The sequence below is a fragment of the Pseudopodoces humilis genome, chromosome 9 (genome assembly GCF_049639895.1).
Source record: "Pseudopodoces humilis isolate 2021_Gansu_Grassland_sample_001 chromosome 9, ASM4963989v1, whole genome shotgun sequence".
Taxonomy (NCBI): domain Eukaryota; kingdom Metazoa; phylum Chordata; class Aves; order Passeriformes; family Paridae; genus Pseudopodoces; species Pseudopodoces humilis.
In genome coordinates this window covers 18154607-18179613 of record NC_142208.1, presented here as the reverse complement: position 1 = coordinate 18179613, position 25007 = coordinate 18154607, and the positions used below count along the sequence as shown (strand labels likewise).

Genomic DNA, 25007 nt, shown 5'->3' with positions numbered 1-25007 from the left:
ATCTTTTAGCTGGCGTCCTTGTCACTTGTGATTTGAAAGGTCAACTACCATTCTAGAACCTTAAAAAGGTAACATGTCCTGTCACTAGAAGGATTCTCTATACTCATTGTACTGTTGAACCACTTTTCACTGCAATAAAGCAGGGATTATTTAACAGTCATCTGAAATACATATTCAGTGATATTTATTATAACTCTTTCCTGCTGTAAGAGTTCCTGCAACTTTGGGTCATGAAGAATCACTGAACTTACCAGTTCCCTTCAGAATAGTTTTCTAGAATCCTTATTTCTTCTCTGTGACTAAGGAGAAAAGAATGAGTGGAGTTTATTTGGCAATGATAAAAAAAAAACTCATGATGAACTTGTGTTCTCTGAATCACGAGTGTGAGTGATATTAAATGCAGACTGTTAGCAGGAAGATGAATGTAGTAACAAAACATCTTCAGGGACAAGGGACCACTGACAAGCACTGGAATGCCTTGTGGTAAATACATCCCTTGTGAATGCATCATCATCAGAGGATTTATTCCAGGTCTGGGTCATGTTGTCATAACCCTGCAGTGGCTTTCAAGAACTTATAAAACATATGAGCAAATTAAGTGAAGGCAGTAAATAATAATAAAATACTTTCCTTTTCCAAAGCTCTTTGATCCTGAAGCTCACAAAGAACCCAATTATATCATATTTATGATATAATGATACATGAAACAGTTTTGATTAGTGCCTAGTAAGATTTTCTAAAATTCCTAATATATATATACCACTTCCTTCTGAAAATGCAGGAAGGTACAGAAACGTCTGCATCTTTAGTTATCTAAATACCTTTTTAAAATACAAGTACATAGATGCTCCACTAAATTTAAGTTGCCTTACAGGTTTCAGTTTAATAGAAATAAAAGGCATTTAAAATTCCCACGAGATTTTAACTGAATTACCATACTTATGAGCTTTATCTCATGCAGAAAGAGATTCAAACAAAGATCGTTACAGAGCACTCTATCTTACATCCACAAACATGAAAAAGTCAGTGCTGCCCCTCATCTACCCTAAGGAACTGCTTTCTATAGTCTTTATCATACTTCCCATTGTCCTTGCAGTACTTGCTGAAATACATGAGTATTTCAGACATTGCTGAAGTTCCTATCAGCTGTGGATAGTGCAGTGTCCTTCTATGTTCTCTGCAACACTGCCATCCTTGGGAGTACTGCTCATCTCAATTTCACAACAGTTGGTGATTTAGCGATTTATAGATCTCATGGCCTGCAGACAGACCAAATTTTGCTGCCACACTAAGCTTCCTTTGGACTGCAGCCTAGATCTACCTTCATGTTCTTACAACTGAATATGCCAGCACTGCCTTTTAAAACTAATATATAGATCTTCATTCTGTCAAACTTTCAGTGTCGGCAACCAGTCATATTAGCTTTTTTACTGTATTCTTTTCTTTACTGCTTCTTTACTGAAACTCTTCACCCTACTCTTTAATCCAGTGCTCCTTAGTTTCTACAACAGTGTAATTCAAAACACATTTTCTAATGATCTCTCATCTCCAGTATTTATACCATCTTCTTTTCCTGGAGAAGTCAACCCAGAGGTGTCAATTCCAGTCCAGCCACTGTGCTGGGAGCTTTGAAGCTGCATAAAATATGTCTCAAATCAAAACTTTGTTTAACTAGAAAGAGGCCGAGATGATTAAAGTGGATAAGAAAGATGTATTAAGATAGTCTTTGTTATTTAATATTTCCTAGGGGCCCACGCTGCAGATATCAAGGACTTGCTACTGATTGTGGAAATAAGCCATGGCAAATTTTTAACGTGCTTTGTTATACTTTAATAGTAAATCCCATTAAACTATAAAAATGTAACAATGCTTATAAAAACTTGACACTCCTCACTAAAGACATGGATACTGGAAGCTGCCTCTGCTCCAGAGAAACCCTGCTGAGCCACTTTACTAGATCTCTGACTCCCAGCTCTGGGACACTGTGGCACCATGGCTGCTTTCAGCTCCTACGGAAGGAGCCTGACACACCAAAAACACAAAGTAGAAGCTTAGAGCTTTGTTTGACTACAAACTTTTACTGCCTGCTGCAGCCCTTTTCAATTTCAGAATACATTCTTCATTGCTCTACATCTGTCTCACTGAGCAGAACCACAGAGGTTAGACATTGGTGAAGCCAGAAGCCTACTGCAGTCTTTGTCCATCTTGATGCTTTATTAGCTTATGCCTGCTTCTCTAGGAGGGCTCTGGGAGACACTAGAATGTTCATAATAAGGTCTAGAATATATCTTCTAACCTATGCAGGTTGTGCTGTATCACCTTAGGATCAGAATGGTATACTGAGCAACAAAGTTCAGATATGTCTTCTATTTGTCTTTAAAATATTTTAAAATATTAATAAAGAAATTGAATTATTTTTCTGGGTATAGAACTTTCTTATTTGTTTGAAGTTTCTATATAAAACAAACAGAGAGAAAAACCAACAAGTAACTACATGTGATCTTTTATTTTCATAAAAGAAGCTGTACCACACCTTGAAAATGCACCTAGCAAAAGCTGATGAGGGCTTCAGTACCCCTTTGTTAAGCAGAGAGTTCTTTCTACTGTTTGAAATGGCACTGGAGGAAACTCCATCTCCTGAAATCCCCTGAAAGTGATGTGCTGCCAAACAACTGCAGCTAATAGCCTATTTAAGTGATTTGGAACTAGCCAAGTAAATCTGACATCTGTCTGATAGGAAGGTGTGAGGAAAGGGTCCGTAAGACCATCACTAACAATCAGAAATTACTTATATAATATTTTAAACAAGATATTTAATTTACTTTAGAACTGTTTATAAATTTAGTAGTTTTGAGACCCCTTCTTTTCATGCAAATTAATTTGTTCTTCAAAATCCTTCTAAAGAAGCTCATGATGAAAGAACAAACCAGACAAATGTCTGAAATCAGGGTTAACATGTTATTTGATCAGCAGAGTTTCTGACATCTTTCTTAAAGTAACACGGTCATAACTCTGCACCAGGAGAAACAGATCTCACTGAAAGTCTGGAATTCACAAAATACTTAATGTGATTCTGTTGGGCACAATCACACCACACAAGAAGTGTCTATAATTTCTACTGCTACCATCTCATTACAGTAAGAAATGCTGAAATGGAAATTTACTTTGCAAATTCACTTCTTTGCAAACATCTTTGTCAAGGTTCACTACCCAGGCTGGTAATGTATCACCCTTTCCTTTTATAAACCCAAGGCTGGATAAGACTAATTTTTTCCATTTTCAAATGATACAGAAGAAATAGGCAGAACACCAGGTCATCCTACTCCTGTCCCATAGAAGGCTCAATTTTACCTCATACTTCATTACATAAATTTATCTTTCGTGTTCATGAAAAGCTCTAAGAGCACACGTCTCTTCTATCGCTTCAGGGTCTTTCAGGCAAAAGGTTCCATAAACCTTCTCAGTGACAGGAAATTAGCAGATTTGACAGAGCTACTCCATGCTGCACCTGAAACATTGTATTTACGAAATTTCACAGGCATTATGTTCTTGTGAATGTAAAAAAAATTTGGAATACAGGACCAAATAAACACCAAAAAAAAAAAATGCTAATAACACTATTAAAGCATGAGGTATTTTCATCCTAGCTTCCCCCCCTAAAAAGCAGTAATTTCAAGTAAAATAACTTGTCCCCTGCATTTCTTATTTTTGGACATTAGAGATTTAAAAAAATGAAAAACATATAATAGGTTATATGCATATACATGTTAAGAATTGAGAGGTTATGCCTTTCTGAAAATCATATTGATATGACATATATCATATTAGCATGAGTTAATAAAGTATTCCATACCCATCCCCACCAGGAATGCAGTACTGTTAGCTTACGGAAATTTACTGGTGCTGGTATACAAAGTGGAAATAGATATTTGATGTGGAAATCACTAGCATGTAAAGATGTAAAGAAGCATGAATGTACAATGCCACTATGGATGAATAAATGAATTGGCATGTCATTAGATCAGTGCCTTTTTAATCCAATACTGACTCACACATCACTTAGTGATGGCAGATTTTTAAGTATCTGTTTGTTCTATTTTTTCCACTGATGTCCTGATAATCTAAAAAAGTTACATAGGAAGAATAACTTTTCAGAGTAGAATTTTATTGAAGTCATATGCAATCATACTTCTCAGTATTAAAAAAAAAAATCTAGTGTTAGCATCCTGATTCCTCTGTTCTAATATTTATCAACAAGCTTTTTTCGTTTATTTTCTATAAAGCAATTCCAAGTGAGTTTTAAGGAATTTCTGGTATTTCTTCTTTTTGTGGAAAAAATCCCTCTGCATAGAGTTTGGGAGGAAGAGCTGGGCAAGTGTTATTATTTTTTCCTACAGATAGGATCTTAAAGGCATGTTCAACCCAAAACATCCTATGATTCCATGATAGATGGTTTTAGATACATGTAAGAAATCTGCCAAAAATAGGCTTTATTTTATCTATATCTATATATATCTATAATCAATGGGGATGAAGGGCAATGAAATTTACAACTGAGACTATCATAGATTAGATGACACAAAATGCCAAGAACTAGTACAACAACTTACTTAGAATAATATTCCTATTTTTCTCCACTCAGATACTTCAAACTGTTCTGTCATTTTCCTAATAGTTTGAGATAGTTGAGTTATATAATGTTAACGAAAAGTTAGTGTGAGATTGATGAACAAAGCATCTTATTTCAAAGCTTAATTTTTCAATTTACAAGGAATGAGAATTTTGGTGGAGTTTCAACTGATGATTTCTGTGGTTGCTAGTCTGGCATGCTCCCTTTCTAAGCAAGCTGAGATCAATCATAGCAAGAATTTAACAACTGACAGGGCCAAATTCATCTTGGGTGCAATTCCAAAGTTAATATAGTGACATTAAATTTTGGTCCACAACTTCATATAACAGAAAAACAGAAAACATCTCCTTAGTATTATTTTACAACAAACAAAATATCCATATGGATCACAACTACACAGCAGTGATCTGTGGAGTCAGTTTCACACAATGTGTGGATTCTGCTTACCATCAGGAATTCTGTCTATGAAAATTAGAATGAAAACCCCTCTTTAAGCTCTAGCATACCTTCTGTGTTAGTTGTTGGGTTTTTTAAACACACTAAATATAATATGGGATAACCTAAGTAACTCTTTCAAATGAGATGCCTAACAGTGTAATCCTCAAGTAGTACTGTTCTGCATTCATCCGCTCATGCACATTTCTTCTGGAGGCTGCAGGACAGAATAGGATTTTCTCAGGAAAAGGAGAGTGGTGTTAGTCTCTCCCCTCAAAAATTCTGAATACAAGAAATGAGAGACTGGTAGATCAAGGAAATATGAAAAAAAAGAGATATATCTGGAAAAATAAATTCTTCTGCATTGTTGAATTACCTGAAGAGGAAGGTAACTGCTTACAAGAGAAACAAGAGAAGAGGCTTCATGGATTCAGAAGCAAGGCAGACAGAAAAAATAGCTCTCATTAGACTCACAAATATGGCTGAAAAATTAAAAAAACCAAAACTTTCAGCCTGCCTATGCTAGTTATCTACCTTTAACCTCAGATCTTGCCCTGATATAAACCATCATGGCCACTCAGAGCAAAACCACAAAAGTATCCTGTACTCCTGTAAAAACAGTTTGATATACAAAAAAAAAACCAAAACAACTAAGGGGGCTGTTGGAATCATAGTCAAAATAACATGTGCAGCATTTACTCTTCTGCCTGGAACTATGTGTTTTCTGCAGAAGTTTTTTGTTTTGTTTTAAAAACACATGCTTGGAAACTTGTCAAAACATCTCAATCGCTTGTCATCTGCCCTGAAGAAGACGTCTTCACATTCCAAACACCTGCCCAGGGAAAGAATACACCCAAAAGTATGTGTCTGGCAGTATTTGAAAGGTTGAGGGGAAAAATGACAGCATGGATCTACACAAGTGCAATAGCAAGAGCACACATTCTCATGGGGCTGATGGTGGAGCAAAGACCTTGTAGACAAGTAGAATTGGTAAGAAAATGTTTTGGCATCTCATATAGCCTAGGAAGAGTTTAAAATTCAATATAGATTTAGCGTATCTGGGTCAAACACAGATGCTTGGAAAGCTTTTACAAGGAGGAAATTTCACAACGTATCTGTCATTTATATTATTAAATTCCTTCTTATTAGTAGAATCCTTTCCATAATAAAACATAATAATTTATAATTGTATATATAGATATATAATATATATTATATATTTTTATACATATATATACTATATTATATATATATGTGAGTGTGTGCGCGTGTGTATATATATATTATTATTATTATAATAAAACATAATAAAACTGAAGGATTTCTAGGAACTAGGGTTCTCCAGGAGATCATTGCATTCTTCACACTACCTCTGGGCAGGATCAGCTCCATGCAAATATCTGCAGTATCTTCTGTCCCACAGTACCTCATATTTTCCAAACCTAAACCAATATTCACTTACATCTCTGGAAGGGACACCACTGATCTGAGTCATTCTTTACTACACTCCTAGTTGCTTTTCTTCATTATTGCAACATTGCTCGTTATGGGAAGAGCATGTAAATCACTTATTCTTGCAAAGAAACTTTGTGGTTCAAAGAAAAAAGGAGCTGAATTTAAAGCTGTTGGGCATCCAAACCAAACAAATTTGACATAAAAATAACATGTAAACCTTAAATGTTAATGAAAATATAATTTTTGTGAGTTGTCTATTACTTTCAATTAAGAAAGCATGGATCCTGAATACAGCTGTTTTAGCTCAGGGGAGACTTGTGAGCACCAAGGACTTGCTGGGCCAGGTTGTCCCACAAAGCACATGTTTGTAGCAGTTCAGCCAAGGCTGAAAAGGCTGTGACTGTTCAAGCTAGAGATATGGAAGCCTCCCAGCAGAGCTGTTGGCTGGGAATATGCCACCAGGCCATGGGGCTGTCACCCCAAGAGCAGGGTCCCCCTGGGGCTGGCACTGTCTTCAGGACACGCCTGCCTGAGCTGGTCATCGTGTCCATGACACTGCCCCAAGACCTGGCTCAGCCCGACCACCAAGTGCGCAAACCCACCCGTGCGACCAGCACAGCACTTCCTCCTCTTGTCTGCAGCATTACTTGGACCAAGAAAATCCTGGAAACATCCCAACTCAATCTGCAAGAAGATCTTTGCAAAACCAGCTGTGGTCATCGATGGTTCCCAGCTGCTGCTGCCTTTCCCCCACTCTCTTTCCACAGCCTTCAAATTCCGCTTGTAAACAGGAGTCTGAAGATGCAGATCACAGCTGGCCGTGCCAGTACTGGTGCAGGGGATACAAGGGTATGTTGCTGCCTCACCAAGTCTGTCTGTTCCATAGCCCATTCCCACTTCTTCTCTTGACAAGCACTAGTGCTTAGAGTGGCTCATCCGACATGGATCCAGCCAGAGTGCAACAGGCGGAACTCTGAACCTGTATTAACGCTTACCTCAGGTGAGAGTCTTTGCTGCCTAGGAAACAAACTGGCTAAAAGGACTACGAATCCAAAGCCCTAGAGGTTGCAGGCTGAAACTTAAACATCAGTGTCTAGAGCTGCTTAAATGATTTCCTTAAAACTGGTTTTGAACACGAAAATAGATTTAAACACCACAACCACCACCCATTTTCCTCCTTCAAGTTGTCTACCTTTGCTTCAGCCACAATCTGAATGGTCTGATTACCTTCTGCTCTCATTCTCCTGCATGGTCTGTAGCTTACCTCTCCCACAGAAGAAAGGTATCCCAGCTGCACAATGGCCAGGAACTTGTGATGCACCTTGTCACAGTAAGGAGAGATCTCAAACAGTAACAAGAGCTACTACAGTTTACGTGAGCTCAAAGGCAGAATAATCAATCTGGATGAAACAGCTTTTCAACAGACATGAGTTACCACTAGAATTTCCAGTTACAACTGGAAAAGTTTCTTCCCTGTCACTGTCGGACACAAAATGATTCACACAGATGCAGCTCGAAGTGTGGTGAAATAAGAAGAGAAGCTTATTTGTCCTTTCAGTATTTATAGGTTTTCAACAACGACCAGGGATTGGATAGTTAGGGTACCACCTTCCCAACCACACTGGCCATGAAAGACGTCCATCAAAAGGCATATCTTTAATGGAATGTAAAAACACCTATGTTTATAGTTACTTTCCTGGGAAAGAGGCTAAAAATTATGAAAACAATATTGAAAGGTCTCAGGGCAACACTTCCCTTAATGGGGAAAATTTTTCTTCCAAATAGACTCTACATGGTGGTGCATGGGCCGTTGCAAAGTTTAAAGTGGCTGTTGTAAAAAACCAAACCAAAACCAAACCAAAAAACCCCAATACCCAAACATGGTCTTCGTTTCAGGTCAGCAGCTAGTAACATCACAGAATTACTACTTCTGCAAATACCAGCTGGTATCTTTGCACTTGGTAATCTATGTATAGAGAAAATCCTCCCACAGAGGCTGGTACTTCTGGGTAGCAACAGAACAGGAAATGCTTGTCTGATAATTTCCCATACCATCCTCTTTACAAGCATAAATGGTGGACTTCAAGACAGGAACACACATCTTTGCCTCCTGAGATCTGTCAAAAAAATATGTTCTGAAAGTCTTCCAATATGGAAGAAAAAATCCTGAATTGTCAGTTAGATAAAACCAGAAAAGCGATAGATACGACATTTTCATTACTGATGGGGATAAGGGATTAATGCTCCCATTCTTGGCACATGCCAATTGTTTAAAGAGAAACTGAAACTAACCCCAGACTTAACAAATGCTAATCCTGTGGCTGAATAGTGCTACCATTGCCAGTGGAACTGGAACAGAAAGGTGCTCTCTACTCCCTCAGGGAGTGAAATTCATCCACTGCACATCTAGCCAGTGGATAGATGTTTCTTGTAGCCAATGAAAAGCCACAGACACCACTAGACCACAGACCATAAAAGCAATTTTGGACATCTACAGTAGGATGGGACAAATTACACTTTGTGCATCCTAATTCCTTAGTTTCTGTAATGATGATCATTGGTAGTGTGGTAGGATGTGAACAGAGACAATTTTTGCTTCTTAGCAAGATAGACAAAATAAACTTTTGTTGCTAAGGATGAGGGATGGGGAGCCTGTCAGGGGGAAAGGTTATTCTTGTGACAGACTGGAACATGTAAGATCATGAATCCAGAATGGAAATCCAAGGTGAGAGGTTGTTCTTGAGCTGATGGGATGGACTGAGAGAATTAGTGATGCTTCTTAAGAGGAAAAGCTTTCCCTGCCAACAATAGGCAAAGCTTTCCCTGTCTGATATACCAAACTCTTCTCTCAACATTAAGAGCATTCCAGAGCTCTGGATCAGCTCTGAGCATTCGGCTTCCTCTAATACCTAAACACCGTTATGTTTTTGTTCCTTCTGGGGTATTAAAATAATTTCATTATTGTTTAGGAAAACTGAACTAAACACAAAAGCCCATTTTAGTGACGATACATCATTGACTATATAACATCCTTGTCATACCATGTGATTTTGGAAGGAATGTGAAAAGGCTTTGTTTGGAGTTCTGCCACCAAATTCTATGAGAACCTGCAGACCACTGCATTTCACTCAGTTAACTTCTAAGTTATATAGTCAAGGAATGGTCCTAGCTAGTTGCCTAACATTACGCATAGTGAGGTATTTTTCTGAGTGAAAAATGAATGAGCTGCCCTACAATAAGAAATAACCAGAAATTTGGACTGAAGTCCAAATTTAATAATAATTTATGTTTCATTAACTTCCCTGAAGTTTTAAGCTTTATTACCCCTGCTGCTGACTTCATTATTAAAAATAAAAGAGTCAGGCAAAATTATTTTAATATACATAGATATAATCCTAAAGGGAATTAATAATTTATTTTACCATAGAACAAAAAGAATAGATACTACTCCTGGTGCTCTATATTTCCTGTGTATTTCCTACAACAAAATACAAGCACACATCACAATAGCTCCTTTGTACAGCTATCACTAATTCCATAAGAAAACATTATTTGGTTTCTTTTTCACATATAAGCTGTTATTAAGGGTATGTAACACTATTTATATCACAATGATTTCAGTAGGAAACTTAGATCTGCAGTTTAAAATCTTGACTGCATTGTTCTAACTATAAGGAGACTTTCTCCAAGTCCTGGCTTGCAAAGCTTTGACTTAAGCTATTTAAGAAGAAGGGAAGAAGAAAAGAAAAAAAAGAAAAAAGAAAAAAGACTCTACTTGGCAAGAGCTTTAATTAGCAGAAATTTCCACGCTAGGAATATTATTCTGCATGAGCAGAAATTGCATAGCTCTTGCCTCTAGATGCCTTAGAGATGCCATTGATTGGACATATTCAGAACAGGGGAATTATGTGACCCAGTGCTAATTTGAATTCCTTTACCAAACACATTTTTATTTCATCATCTCAGCTGCATAAAAGAGTCAAAGTACCAGAGCTTTAAAGACTTTGAATTCCTGCTGTTCTGCAATAAAATAAGGCAAGAAATATTAGCCATCCCTGGTTGATTCGTCGATTCTTTCCCAACAATGTCAAAGTATCAGTGTCCTACAGGTTTTAGTGCAGGTTAAAGACTGATACAAAGTGTACGCCTGAATAGAAGTTTGGAGTGAGTTAAGGAGAGGGAGAACATTTTAATGGGACATTGGTCCAAAATAGCCCAGCTTGTTTCTACCTCCTGCTGCCTCTTCCTCCTTTTCACAGGACCTTGATTGTATAGAAACAGTACAGACAAAAACCACAAACAACAAAAGGTTCGCTCACACCCCCAGTGGAGGTCATGAGCATGCTACCATGGAGAAAAAAAAAAAAAAGCATCAAAGGGTAGTTTGGCTTACTTATAAGCAAAGATTAATTAATAGAAGGCTTGATACTTTAGCAATGTACATTTGGGCAAATTTGTATTTGCAAATTGTTTGTTTCACATATTCAAAGGGCACAGAGCAATAAGGCCTAGTGCTAACGTTAAAAATGAATCAAGTCTTCCTTTGCCATGATCCAAAAACTACAAACTTGTGGTTCAGAGGCTTTTAACAGTATCTGCTCAGACTTAACACTACAAGGTTTAAAAAAAAAAAAAAACAACCACCAAAGTGTTGTGTTATACACAGCAAGAGTACCTTTTCCAACAATTTTTCAGTTATTGCATTGTATACCCTCCAAGAAAAAGTAACTGTCTTGGCTACCAGTGAAAAAGCTTTTAAAAAGGAGGCAGAATTTTAAAATTCCCTTAAAATATACCCTTCTCCTTATAGGTTGTCTTTAAAACTGCTTTTCATTACACCAGCATTTATACCCACTGGATGACTGTGATTCAGAACTACCTGTGTCACATGATGAATAAGTGCAACATGCACCATTCACTTTTAAATCAACCCCCTCTGACCTAAGCCATGTAAATCCTTCAGAAATTCACACCAGTATTCTCCTCCTTCAAATCACACATAGAAATAGCCCAATGACGAAAGTTTACCCATGCACAGCCCCTTTAACCCCGACCATTTAAGTATCTGCTTGGAATTATCAGTGACCCTTGCTGCACTCCTGGCTAGCTCACACTGGCTCTTCTAGACTAGGACACACGAGGACTTTTCTCCGGGGTTCTTGAAATTAACACGATTCACAGCGTTGCCTTTACAAGACAGCACTATCAGTTCTACCAGCAAAGACGAAACAGCGAAGACCCTTCCACTTTCGGCACGTATATGCGCACCCTTCCCTTGTCATGCTGTTCCTGCCATTCACTCACCCTTCCGTCCCCTCACCGCTTGCCCGCCCAGCTTGGTATCTGTTGCTTCTATCTTTCAGACATTATTTTCATGCCCTCCACCCCTGCCTCCCGGCTGGCGCAGGCAGCCAAGGTGCCGTCCTGCCGCAGCGCTCGATGCCGCAGCGGTGACATGTGTCTCTCATCAGCAGCTGGGCGCTAATTAATTCAGATCCTTTTCTCGCTACGCTTTAGGGAGCGTGGAAGCCCCACGCGGTCCCCCCGCACCCGGACCCCTGGAGCTGCCCCCGCTCCGCCGCCCCCGGCCCGCAGCTCCTCGCCCCCGGGCCCGGGGATTGGCCCGGCGGAGGCGGCATCAGCGGCGGGGGGGGCCGCCCCCAGCCTCCCTCCTCCTCCCTGGCCCCGCCGCCCCCTCGCCCCGGTGCGGCAGGGCCAACCGGGAGACCCAGACGCAGGCAGCGACCCAGCCGCCGCCGCTCCGCGCCCGGCCGGCCGCCCGCAGCATCCCCCGATGGCCGCCCGCCTGACCTGCTGCCTCCTGCTGTGGGCCCTGGGCCATGGGGGCTGCCGCTCGCCTGCGGGGGAGGGCGCCGGCTGCCCGCCCGCCTGCCCCGTCCGGCCGCCGGCCGACCCGGACTCGTCCGCCCCCGGCCGCGACCCCCGCGGCGGCTCTTCGCCGCCCCCTGGGCTGGGCAGCATCGCTCAGGACATGGTAGCTGTCCACATGCTTAAGCTCTACGAGAAGTACAACCGGGAAGGGAGCCGGCCCGGCGACGGCAACACGGTCCGCAGCTTCAAAGCCAGGCCGGGTAAGACGGGCCGGGCGCGGGGAGCACCGCTGGAGCCCCCTCGCTCCTCTTTCGCTTAAAAGTGACGGGTTTGCGTCGAGGTTGTCATTGACTGCGGGGGGTGTCACTCTGGGTGAATGCTAGGGGGTCCCCTGCTACCTACACGGACAGGGTGTCTGTCGCCCCTCGCTTTGCGGACGGCTTCCCACCTTCCCTGACTCCCCGGAGAGTATCTCCCCTGGGGAGGTCTCCTTTCCTGTGGATGCAGACCAGTGGCAAAAGAAGCGCCGTCCCCAGCGCATATTGCACAGGGCCAAAAGATCTTTTCCGAAATGCTTGTAGGATAAACCTAGTAGCGAGTGCTCCAGGCACTGGTCCTCTCCCCGGCTCTTCTCGCAGCCTCAGAAGTTTCTGCTTGGAAGAGTGCCGCCTACAGGACCGCCTAAAACTGCTCGGCATCTTAAATTCCTTGCACCGCCTAAACCTGGGAAGACAGGTACCCGACCTCCCTCTCCCCAGTTCTACTTGGCTTGATTATGAGGGTGGAGAAACATGTATTGTGTCAAAACTACATTTTCATTATCCCAATATTATGTCAAATAATAAAAAGGAGGTTTGCCTGGTTAATAGTCCATACATTTATTATCCTTTGCAAAGGAAACGCAAACTCTCTTTTCTGGAAAAAAACTTCCTTCTTTGGTTAACACTTACAGACTGTAACTAAGATCTTAGTTCTTAAAATAAGAACTGTATCAGTTTCCAGAATCTAGTTGTTACTACCTTGTCAGAAATATTCATTATTCTATTTAGACAAATCTGATGGATTGAAAATCACAAAAGCAGATTTTGCATTCATCTATGTCTCCTCCACTCAAGTCTCGTGTATAGAGTACAATGCAGCATACAATGTTTTAGGGAATGCTTACTATAATATTGCACTATAATTCAGATTTTTTTGTGCACCCCAATTTAATTTCTGTTCTATGTCAACTGTAATACTAAAAAGTAATCATATTCAAGGAGGAGGAAACTCCATGGAAGAGTAAATGGCTAAAGAAAATGTCTAAAAATCTAAGAGTTAGTTATGATGTAAAGCAATTGCAGACATTTGGGAGAAAAATAAATTGTCGTGCTCTAGAACATTAGCTAGCAGTTGCTACAATAGGGGTTAGGAAGGAAGTTCCACTGTGGATGGTTTTCCATTTCACTTTTATTTTTCTGTGAACTGAGCAGCTAATACTGGCTGCCACCCAAATAAAGCTCTGGACTAAAAGAGGGATTTGGGGACAAGGCAAGAATTGCACTATATCCTTTTTCTTAATTTTTCAAAAAATCTGATGCACACACTACTTTCATCAGAGTAGCCTAAGTTGTAATTCTGTTTTAAAACACTAAAATAGTGGTGTTTTCTACCCACAGGTAGACTGTGCTGACCAAATACAAATCAATATTATTTCACTCATTTGTCTGATCATGCAACTAAGGCAAAGAGGCCCAAAATTAACTTGGCTTTCCCTGCAATGGAAATAAGGCATATCTATGTCCAAAACTCCTGTCCCCTGTGTCTCATCTATGTACTGTCTTTACTGGATCCCATCTTTCCCAAATAAAGAATCTCCTCTGCACTGTTATTTTGAACTGCATTCATCAAGCTAGTGATAAAAACTCTAAAATGTACCATAGAATGATGCAAGATAAGGGAGGAGAGAAGAACCTTATCTGCCACCATGTTTATCTGCTCTGAGAAATTGTAATATTTCCTTCTGAAAGAGGAAATTGGCATGTGTTTTTCTAACAAGACCTGGAACATCCACTATTTATAAAACATGGATAATATTGCAGTCCTATTGAAATAAGCAAAACAGACTACACACACAATAATTTTCATTATCTCAAGCAATGGACTTACTTCTTTTATCACATACCTTTCAGAAAATCTGTAACTGTCTGTTCCTGTGGTGCTGCTTAAAGCTGTTTGTTATGTGACACTCAAGCATCAGGGTTGTTACAGTTGTCAAGATGAAGGCTTCAGACATACAAAATATTGGTCCAGACATTTGTCCTTTGCCAAATGTATTACTGAGTTCTCCTCAACCACCCAGTTGTATTGCCATCCTTCCTGCTCCTTAGAGAGTATAGGTGGTGTTGACTGAGCTATGTAATGTGTAATATTTTTCCATATTCATTGCGAGGCACTTGAAATATAAATGTATGTGCTGTTTGCATGTTGCCCAAATACAATTTTTTGGTTTTGTTCCTCTAGCAGTATGCACCCCTTCAGAAAGAGTCCTTCACAAACATCTGATCACCTCCTGTCAGCTCACCCCTACATGTGTTCACAGGGGTTCATTATTTTTTTTAATAAGGAGCTGAGAGATAGTATAAGAACTAATTTCTAAGGTTTCTTATTTCTTTAGGTGCTTTCCAGTTTGTAGGGAACTTTGTAGCTTTAGAAAACAGCACCAACTGGCTGAAGTTAGTAGAGTCATAATTAGTTTGTGACTAAATGTGAAATATTAAGTTATTGTCCAACTTCACCTAAATTGCTGATTGATGGGAAATAGTCTTCATGGCAGCAATTTACTGCCTAACCATGAAACTCCCCCATAAATTGACTCTTGCAGCTCAGACTCATTCCCTGAACATGACACATCCTCTGTGCTAAACAAAGCAAAGACATTAATGAAAAGGAGAAAATAGCAGCCATTTAATTAAGATTGTATTACAATGCATGTGTGCAAGAAAACCAAATCAAGACTGATAATGTGTGGTTGACAAGTTGGCAAAAGCCTGAGTGAACTTTTGCAATATGGAAATACAAAATATGCTCCATCCAAAACCCAAATCTTCTAAATTTGTAACAAGTCTATGCTTCCTGATGTCTGGATTTTTAGTAGCTGCAGATTCAGATTCTTATTCCATTTTACAAAGAAATTTGACTTTTGAAAGATGTGTTTCATCCTAGAGTACAGAATTATTTTAGATAATTCAGCCTCTCTTTCTCTGATCTATCATTACAAGTTATTTTCCCTTCTGAAATCCCAAGACACTAGTGTTTGAAATGTCTATCCCAACAATGCTTGTGCATCATAGCAGTAACTACACAGCTGATAGTGCTTGGAGCATTCTACTACTAAAAGAAATATTAAAAAATTCAACTGTATGCAGTTCAGTTGGAGAAAACCAGTAGATAGACTTCTTTTTAGAAACATGCCTTCTGCAATAATAAAGCCTGGTGTTCTACTCTCTTCCTTGGCCCGAGAAATCATCTAGTAGGCTTGTGAAACTGTGCTTCAAAGACTTGAATAAAATCTAAACCCTTAAGTTTTTTCATAGTATGAGCACCTTTACATATGACTAGTGGTGATTAAAAGTTTACTAATAGGAATCCTGTCCTAAACTGACAGAAACAAATAGATTCTTATCACATCAGTGCAAGCTGTTCCACTTCACTGTATCAAGAACAAAATATACATGGTGTAGAAGGAAATTGCATATTTGAACATTTATACTCCAAGACTGCCTGTGTGGATTTGCAATTAATGATCATGCTTATCTGCTGTTCTTTTAGTCCAAATCATAGTTCTATCCAGCATTAACTGGGAGATAGTAACAAACAATTTAGTAAGGTGTGGCAGTATTCATTTCCTTCTTTCAAATGAAACCACTTTTAAGGAAGAATGTTCCAACAGGTGGCAATTAATGATACTGCCTTTCTATTATTGCCAAAATTTCTGTGGCTTGTCATCCATAATGGACTGAAAAACAAACCTAAGTGTTTCTGGGAAGCCTGGCTGTTGCATTTGTTTGGTTTTGTTTGGTTTGGGGTAGTTTTTTACTTCCTTCTGCCAGAGAATTTTCAGGTACATCAAACAGGGCTGCCAGAGGGTTGGTCCACTTGGTTTAATTAAAGATGCAAATTTACCAACTGTAATCCTTTGGTGCATTCTAAGTGGTGTTTGAGCTTGGGATAACAGGAATCACTTCTTGGTTCTGCCACCACTTTCCCATATACTGTTGAGCTAGTAAAAAAACAAAGGCAACTTTTCACAATGATAGACTATTAAGGTATTGTCTTTTTATGCTGGGATGGGATTACATTTTAACACACTAAGAGAGGTTTCTACTGTTTAAATAAACATGGTGCATGCAGTTATTAGTGTAAAATTGCTCGTCTTCCTCAAAAGGAGGGAAAAGATGTAAGCTGAGCACAGACTGTTCAACTAGCTAAAAAGCTGTTTCAAACAGTTTGAATTTTAAGAGTCAGCTCCTGTTCAATAGCATTTTTCACTAACTTAGCACATATATAAACACAAGCCTTAGAAACCAAATGTGTTTTACAGTGCTTTAAACAAAACTCCTACATGATGTGTACTGGAAAGGAGGATTGATCAGAGGAGTAATGACCCCCAAAATGTGTCACACTGCTTACTGCCAGACCCCTTGTGAAATATCTTGTTTGCACTACTTGCAGATGATGAGCTGCTGCCCACAGAGGTAGCACCCAGACATCTTTCAGGAATCTGCAGTCAGCTTTAGATTAGACAGTCTTAAATATTACTTGTAAACCAATTTTCTCCTAGTACTGGTTTCAGCAAGGTATTTCTCTGAGCCACAGGTAAAGCGGACAGCTTCTCTGAGCCTGTGTCATAAATGAAATGCAATCAAGGATTGCTTTTCTTGCCTGCCTAGAATGAAAGGCAGTCTGGAACTAAAAATCTCTTGAAAGAATTTTATCCCTTGTGTGTACAAAAGATGCCCAGTATGTTGGACACTCTCAGTGTTATTGTAATACTGCTATTAAATAGATTTTTTCCTCTTCTTATTCACCAGTTTTAAGCTGAAGTGACAAGCTCACTATAATAAATGATTTGATGTAAGTGAAAAGTAAAACTTGTTAATTCACGTAAATGGAAATAAGATTTGACTATCATTTCTGGTCTCAAATATATATATCCATGTTTTCCTTGCTCTCTTGCAGAATTCTTGGCCCAGAAGCCCTTGTACTGCTTCAATCTGACATCCATGCAGGATTCAGAAATGATCCTTGCTGCCACTTTTCACTTCTATGCTGACAAACGCCCTCGGCACCGGGAAGTGTTTTGTAAACGGTCCAAGAACTCATCCTGCCGCCTCCTTCACCTGCCTCCAGTCCTGCCGCTCAACCTAGTTTTTCAAAGCATTCACCAGAATTCTGCCTATGGAGTAGTGAAAGGGAACTTCACTGTGCTTCTTCAAAGGCGAGGGGCTTGGCATGCAAAGGACATTTCACACATCGTAAAAGAATCAAAACGAGCTGGAGAGCTCATTCTCTGTGCTGAGCTTGATTCTGGGGAGAAACACCAGGGCTTCCCCGAACAGGTTGCCAGCCATTTACCTTATATATTAGTTTATGCCAACGATCTTGCAATCTCTGAACCTAACAGTGTGGCAGGCACCCTACAGCGTTATGATCCATTCCCTCCCAATGACAGGGACCCAAATCTATCCCCTAATGCTTCTACTGATACTCGAGTTAGGAGGGATACTTACCTCGCTAGCTCTATTCAGAACAACGAGTTGCCAGAAGTCGATTATAGCAACAATAAATACAACAAACATGACATATGGGAGAATGCCTACAGATCCTTGAAACCAAAAGCCTCACGCAAAGATCGAAGGAGAAAAGGGCAAGAAAATGCACAAGCACTTAAAAAGTCTCAGGTGCTAAATTTTGATGAGAAAACAATGAAGAAAGCAAGGCGAAAACAATGGAACGAGCCAAGGATTTGTTCAAGAAGATACATGAAAGTTGACTTTGCTGATATTGGCTGGAATGAATGGATCATATCTCCCAAATCATTTGACGCTTACTACTGTGCAGGTGCATGTGAATTTCCAATGCCCAAGGTAGTACGCCTTTTTACTCCTGTCAGCTTGCAAACACTAGGCCTACTGTTCTGCTGATCCAACTACTTCTTCAGTTAGAATTTCCTTTAGATTTTTACTTTTTTCATTGTGTTTTGTTGCCCTGACCTAAAGAATTTAAACAATATTGTTTCCATCAACTTAGTGATCGGAGTGCAAAAAGATTCCCAGTTTTCTTCATGTGCAATCTGAAGAATAGGAAAAATATCTCAGGTTTATCTTACAATTTCTCATCTAATATATTTAAACCATAGCATAAAGACTTTGTAGCTTATGAAAATATGGTTATACACACAAAATCATCCAAATACTCTATTGTAGTGTAGTGGCAGATGTATGAAGTTTTATATGCTAATATTAAAACAAGCTACTCTATCAGCATATTTCTGATATGCTGATATGATTTTCATATCTCTGATTCAAGCTGTAATACCTTAGAAGAAAAATGAAGTGTAGTTACACTGAGGTATTTTTTAACTTTTGACAACAAAAATACTGATTAAGATGATATATGTGTGTCTAAATTCTAAATATGTTAGAAAATGCTCCTGGAACAAAGAAGTTGATTTACCTTATGTCTCTAGAAATGCCACAAAACTGGCTCTAGCACCCTAAAGTAAGCATACTGAATTCCTCCTATAGAACCAGTGTGAAATTTGCCAGTGGAGTGTCAAATATTTGTCTCACTCCCACTCTGCTCTATGGCAAGAAGTAGAAAGGCTGATAATCCTATGTTGGACAAGAATTTTAAGGATTTTATAAGGCTTTCAAGTAATGGCAGAGGGGAAGATCTGAAGCACTGCATAACATGCAAATTTAAAAACTGTAATTATTTTGCAATTCTGCCTACAAATGGCATGATTATTAGTTCAACTGACATTTTTTATATGGTCATTTGGCACATAAATAAAGGATTGTGCTTTACAGCACAGAATCTCAAGGCTCTGAAAAAGGGGTCTGCCCTACTTTACATCCAGGGAGATTGATGTATGTTTGTGTTGAAACAAGTATTATAATTTCAGGAAGACATGTGGGCTAATTTTAAGTCCAAGAACAGTGGAAATCCAGACTTGGTGATTGGGTGTACAAATCAGACCACATGTTCTTGTGTAGCTGGCCAATGCTGAACCTGGTGTACATAAACTGATACATGGTCTGGCAAAAATTAAAGCTTGCACAGACTCACATACAACTTCACTTTGTTGTTGTAATACAAACTGATCATGCAACATAATCACCATTTAACTTATCCAAAATGAAAGAGAGCCTGGGAATATGGGTCCTTTGCCATAGATTCACAGTCTAATGCACCATTCACACAACACCATAAAGTTTTTAAAAAACAAAGCCCAACCAACCAACAACCCCACACTTAAAAAGAAAGATGCATTTAACACATCTGGCTTCTTGTGAGCAAAACAGCACTACAAAAAAGCTGGTAGGGTCAGAAGAGAGGATCAATTTCTAGCTTGAATAGTTAAAGAAGCTTATATTGCTCACTTATCTAGAAATACAAGCAAATACTTGATAACTAACAAGGATTCCCTTTCACTAATATCTTGATGCAAAAAAACCAAAATAAGTAAAACAAAAAAACAACTGAAAAAACAGAGAAACTAATCACAAATACACAGATTTAGGAATTCTAGGTTTGATACCAGATTGATTTAGTTTGCTTTGGAAGAGGTCTACTGCTTGTTAGCTTTGTATTTTTAAGAGGGGAAAAACAGAAACAGATTCAAAGGTGTAGCTTTTTTTAATGTCTGTTTCAAAAGGAAGAGAGAGGACACAAGCATGAATGAAGATTTAGTTCAGAGCATAAGAATTGCTAAATATTACTGAGAGAGAAATTTGTTCTTTCATATATGCTCTAAGTCAGGAAAGTATCAAAGGTCATATTAAAGCTCTTCACAAAGACTTAATCTATATGGTCAACCTATGATGGACAACAGACACCTTATTTCCAAAGTACCCCTTAAGAAATGTGGAGACAGAATTACATGCCTGGCATGTTGGGTATCATCACATTGTAGGTTTACTTTTTTTCTTAAGTAAAAGTACAGCATTCTGCACATCCACTTTAATAAATGCAAGTCCTGATTTAGATAGATACTCAACAGCTTAGGTACAAATCTTCTCGTAGTAAGTTCACTTACCTTCCTGCTGAATTTCTTATTCCATGGTGTGTGAGGAGGAAGACTAGGTTATATGTATGGCTGGCTGCAATGCTGCATTTGCCAAATAAATTCCAGTCCTGCATGTCATAGAACCTGATGTGCTGTATATAACTTAGCAGCCAGCATTTAAAACATTAGCACTTCCTCAGGGCCATTATTACTGGGCATTCAACTAATTATTTCAAACTTTCTCCTTTAGCACATTGAGACAAAGTCAAATGTGAAGCCTAGCCCATGATCACTGAACACTGATGCCAGGTTTCCAGAAGGGCTGGAAAAATGCAGAGCCTGGCTGTACGTGGGATGGGTGTGCTGTCTGGCTGTGCTGTGATTACAGGGCTCAGGCAGCCAGATTCCATACAGGGTACAAGTCTATCATAAGCATTTTCCTTTCTAAGCACTTCTGTGCATAGTGCATCCACTTTCAGGCATTAGAAACATAATTAGTGGTGTTGTCCTGGGAGACAGCTGCTCAGTCTAGATAGGCTTTGTTCACTTACAGATACTAGGGGCTGCACAGCAGGAGAAGATCCTTTGAGGATCTGTAAGTCAGTAAGTCCTGTAGTAGTAGTAAGTCCTTGTAGTAGACAAGAGTCCTATAAGTCAGTAACTGTCTGTGAGGGCAATGACGGCTATCCACTGCCCAGAGGCAATAAATGGCATTTCAGTAGCACATTGAGATCTGTGCTTGTTTCAAATAACAGCATGAAATAACACAGGTGCTAGGAAGAGTACAGGAGGTTTTTCATAAAGGCTAAATTAAGAACTTGATTCTAGAAGATTTAATTCTCTGAATTTCTATGCTCATCAGTTGCAGACATGAAACTTCCTGTCTCTCTCTTGCTGTCCACATATGCTGACATGGCCAACATGGGTAGAAAATGATTTTTACTTCACACAGCAGCTGAGACCACCTCACTGCTGCTTGTCTGTGGACAGTTTTGAAATCTAAAGATGAAGGAGGGCAAGAGAAAGCAAGCTGTTGCTAATTATGCTAACATATGCTAATTACAGAAAGGCACTGTGCAGGATTGGTCACTTGTTGGGACTTGGCTATAGGGATGCTGTCTTGAAGGGTCAAGGACAGATTTCACAGTTACTCTTTATAATGGTTCAGTTAAGGAAGATCTGAAAGCCTTAATGGCAGTTAAGATTTGAATCTGACTTGCTGATATGTTACACTTAATGCAAATGTTTCAAAACAGAATTATCCTAAACACAGCTCCTTTGTTCTATCCATGGACTACATAACTTTTCATGTTGGAATGGAAAACCATGTTTTTTGTGGCCCTGAACAGGTTATAGATGCAAAGCTGCTGTGAATCCTCACTTCATACTTTTCCCAGCCCCCCAGCCTGTTTTTTCTTTTTCCCATTTGAGGCTAGCCCATGGGAAGAAAATAAAAACAAAAACCTGGTGATGAAGGCAAAGGTATTAACTATTAATTAACTATTAACTATTTGTCATGCAGTTATGATCAGAAAGGCTCTGTCATGGTTTTTGACTATTCTATACTAACTCTCCTGTGGATGCTACTTCTGGAGTACCCTGCTCTTTTTTTAAAAGAGAGTGATTACTCCAGAAAAAAGTAATTAATTGCAGGTTAGCATACATGAGGAAAAGTTCTTTTGAAACATAGGGATAGTTATTTCGGAAGTACTTGGAGTAGCAAATTTGCTAAGTCAGACAAGAGGTTAAGAAAACAAAACATAGCATCTAGTAACTGGGAACTATGCCCCAGCTCAGGCTTCTTCTCCTGCATGTCTGCCTCCAGTATGTAGAAGGTATATTCAGGGACACTTTTCTTCAGGCCTCTGGCTGCTGGCTGTGCCACCAGTGCCCTCCTCTGGTATCTAAAAAGGTAGTGTAAGGAACACTAAATATCTGTTGGATATGTCCATCTCAGGAAAGTTGGAAGTGTGAGACTGGCTGTGCTGCACAGCCCTGTGATTCAAACAATGACATACTTGGTTTATTGAGAAACAAAAAACTACGTAGTTATTGTCATTTTCCAAGTTGACCTAGGAAAGTGATTACTTATTAATGAAACTATAACTATTTCCTTCTCTGTTCTAGATTGTCCGGCCATCAAATCATGCTACAATTCAGAGCATCGTAAAAGCAGTAGGAATTATTCCTGGCATCCCAGAACCCTGCTGCGTTCCTGACAAAATGAGCTCACTCAGTGTCCTGTTCTTAGATGAGAACAAAAATGTTGTTTTAAAGGTATATCCCAATATGTCAGTTGAAACTTGTGCCTGCCGATAAGTTCATACAAACACACCTTTAACAAGGCCCACAGATCCTGCCTGACTGCTCTGGGAAGTTGTAAAGGAGAAATGAATCCACTTGTGTTGATGAACCAATGCAAGTCTCCAGTTCCTCTACAGAGAGTACGCAGAGACACTAAAATAATGCACGTGCTCGCCTCGGAGGATAGGTCGTACTGTCATCGTTTGTCTTTCATACTCATCTTCCAGGAATTCAGTACTTCTACAGATACCTTCCTAACCCACCTAGCCAAGATACCTGGTGTTTAGAGAGAAATTTAAGTGTAAACTTTTCCATAATCAAAGGACTAAAATATGTTTTTATGTTATTTTCTGACTATTTTATCTCTGCAGTTAACCAAGAACATGGGAAGTGAACTTGCAAAGGCAGGCTTATTTTAGAATATCACTTTTGTACACAAATCAAAGATTTTTGCCTAAAACACTCATACTCTTAATATGCATATTTATACTGAAAAATGCTGTAATAAAAGGCTTAAAAAGTATATTTTCTTTGGGATGCAAGTATAGTTCACTGCATAAGTTTTCATATAAACAATATGTTAATATAGTCTTTTTTGGTTGCCCTTCCTTAATATATAATTTGTTCTACAACAGACATGTAATATCCCACATTTTTGGTTTGCTGGATAATTTCAGGTTGTTAAACATATTCTCAGAATAACACATACAATATAGTAGTATGTTGAAATACTAAAAATAAAATAACCAAGATTTATATTTTTGTAAATTATGCTTTATATCCTCTAGATTGTTACATGCTTTTAACAAAAGCTAATAAATTAAAGGTACAGTAGTATCTAAAAATATTTGATTGTCTTTCTATAAATGCACTCCCCTGCATTCTGTTAATTAGATGGAAACTAGTAAATACATGTTAAGCTTGTCATAATGCACTTCAATAGATTAAAGACAGAAGGAAATACTATGATCATCCAGACCGACCTCCTGCATAGCACAGATCAAAGAACCTTGCTCAGCAGTTTCTGCACCATGCATTATGGAACTTCTGTTTTAAGCTTGGGAATATCTTTGAAAAACATGCATAAATTTGGCTTTTAAGAATTTCATGTGATAGAATATCTCTACTGGACTACAAGTAGTTGTTCCAAAAGTTAGTGCTCTTTGTTCATATGCAGTGGCTTAATCCTAGACTGAATTTGATGAGCTTTAGCTTCAATTCAATGGATCTCACTGTAACCTATTTCATTAGATCCCTTTTATCTATTATCCAAGATACTTTCACTGTGTATTTTTAGTATAGAGAGTAGGGTCAAGTTACATTTTGGCTAAGATTTAAATAGATTGATTTCTTATTCTAAGCCTTAAAACAATTTCTCACAGCTCTCTTCTGAACTCTTTCCAGAACTTTCATTAACTTTCTTTTCAAACAATGAACATCAAAATGGGAAACATTTGGCAGTGGTTCCATTGGAAGTCTTTATAGAAATAAAGTCTCTGCATCCCTCTAACTCCTACACAATCCCCTGTTGGTACATTTATGGTAGCCTTTTAACTGCAGCAGTCTTTTAAGAGCTGGTGTTCCCATCATGGTGTCTGTCAATCCTCTTAGTGTCCCCATGTTCTAGGACATACTTGCCACATACTTCATTTTCACCCACCTGCTGTACAATACCATAAAGAAACCAACAGTGGAAGAAACATCTGAAGTCTGTAAAGTATCACAGATTATAAGACATGGAGTGCTTCCTCCTCAAGAAACAGACTAACCTTAGGCACTACCTTATCCTATTAAGAGCTGCTTTGTTTAAGGGAAGGATATTAAACGCACTTCCTTCTGATGAACAAATAACTAGAAGGCTCCGATCCTACTAAGGTTCTAGGTATCTTCTGCCACCAATTTTCTATGCTCAGGTGGTGCAGATTCTCAGACAACAGAGGCGTGTAAATGTGGTAGTTCCTGCTAACGTGCATAAAAGCAAGATTCAGCATGCATGAGAAGCTTTGCAAGGTTACTTTCACAGCAGTTCTTCCTAATTCCTCCTAGAAAGCTCTGACTAAGAAGTAAATAGCTCTATGG

At 39.1% G+C, this 25007-nt stretch overlaps 1 protein-coding gene across 1 annotated transcript; it reads left to right on the top strand.

Annotated features, from left to right (window-relative positions):
- Nucleotides 1-12299: 12299 nt before the first annotated feature.
- On the top strand, nt 12300-23625 carry GDF10 (growth differentiation factor 10). The gene is made up of 3 exons (XM_005520580.3): nt 12300-12612; nt 17573-18480; nt 22752-23625. The coding sequence occupies exons 1-3, from the start codon at nt 12315-12317 to the stop codon at nt 22941-22943; spliced, it is 1398 nt and encodes a 465-aa protein (XP_005520637.1). The 5' UTR covers nt 12300-12314; the 3' UTR covers nt 22944-23625.
- The last annotated feature ends 1382 nt before the right edge of the window (nt 23626-25007 follow it).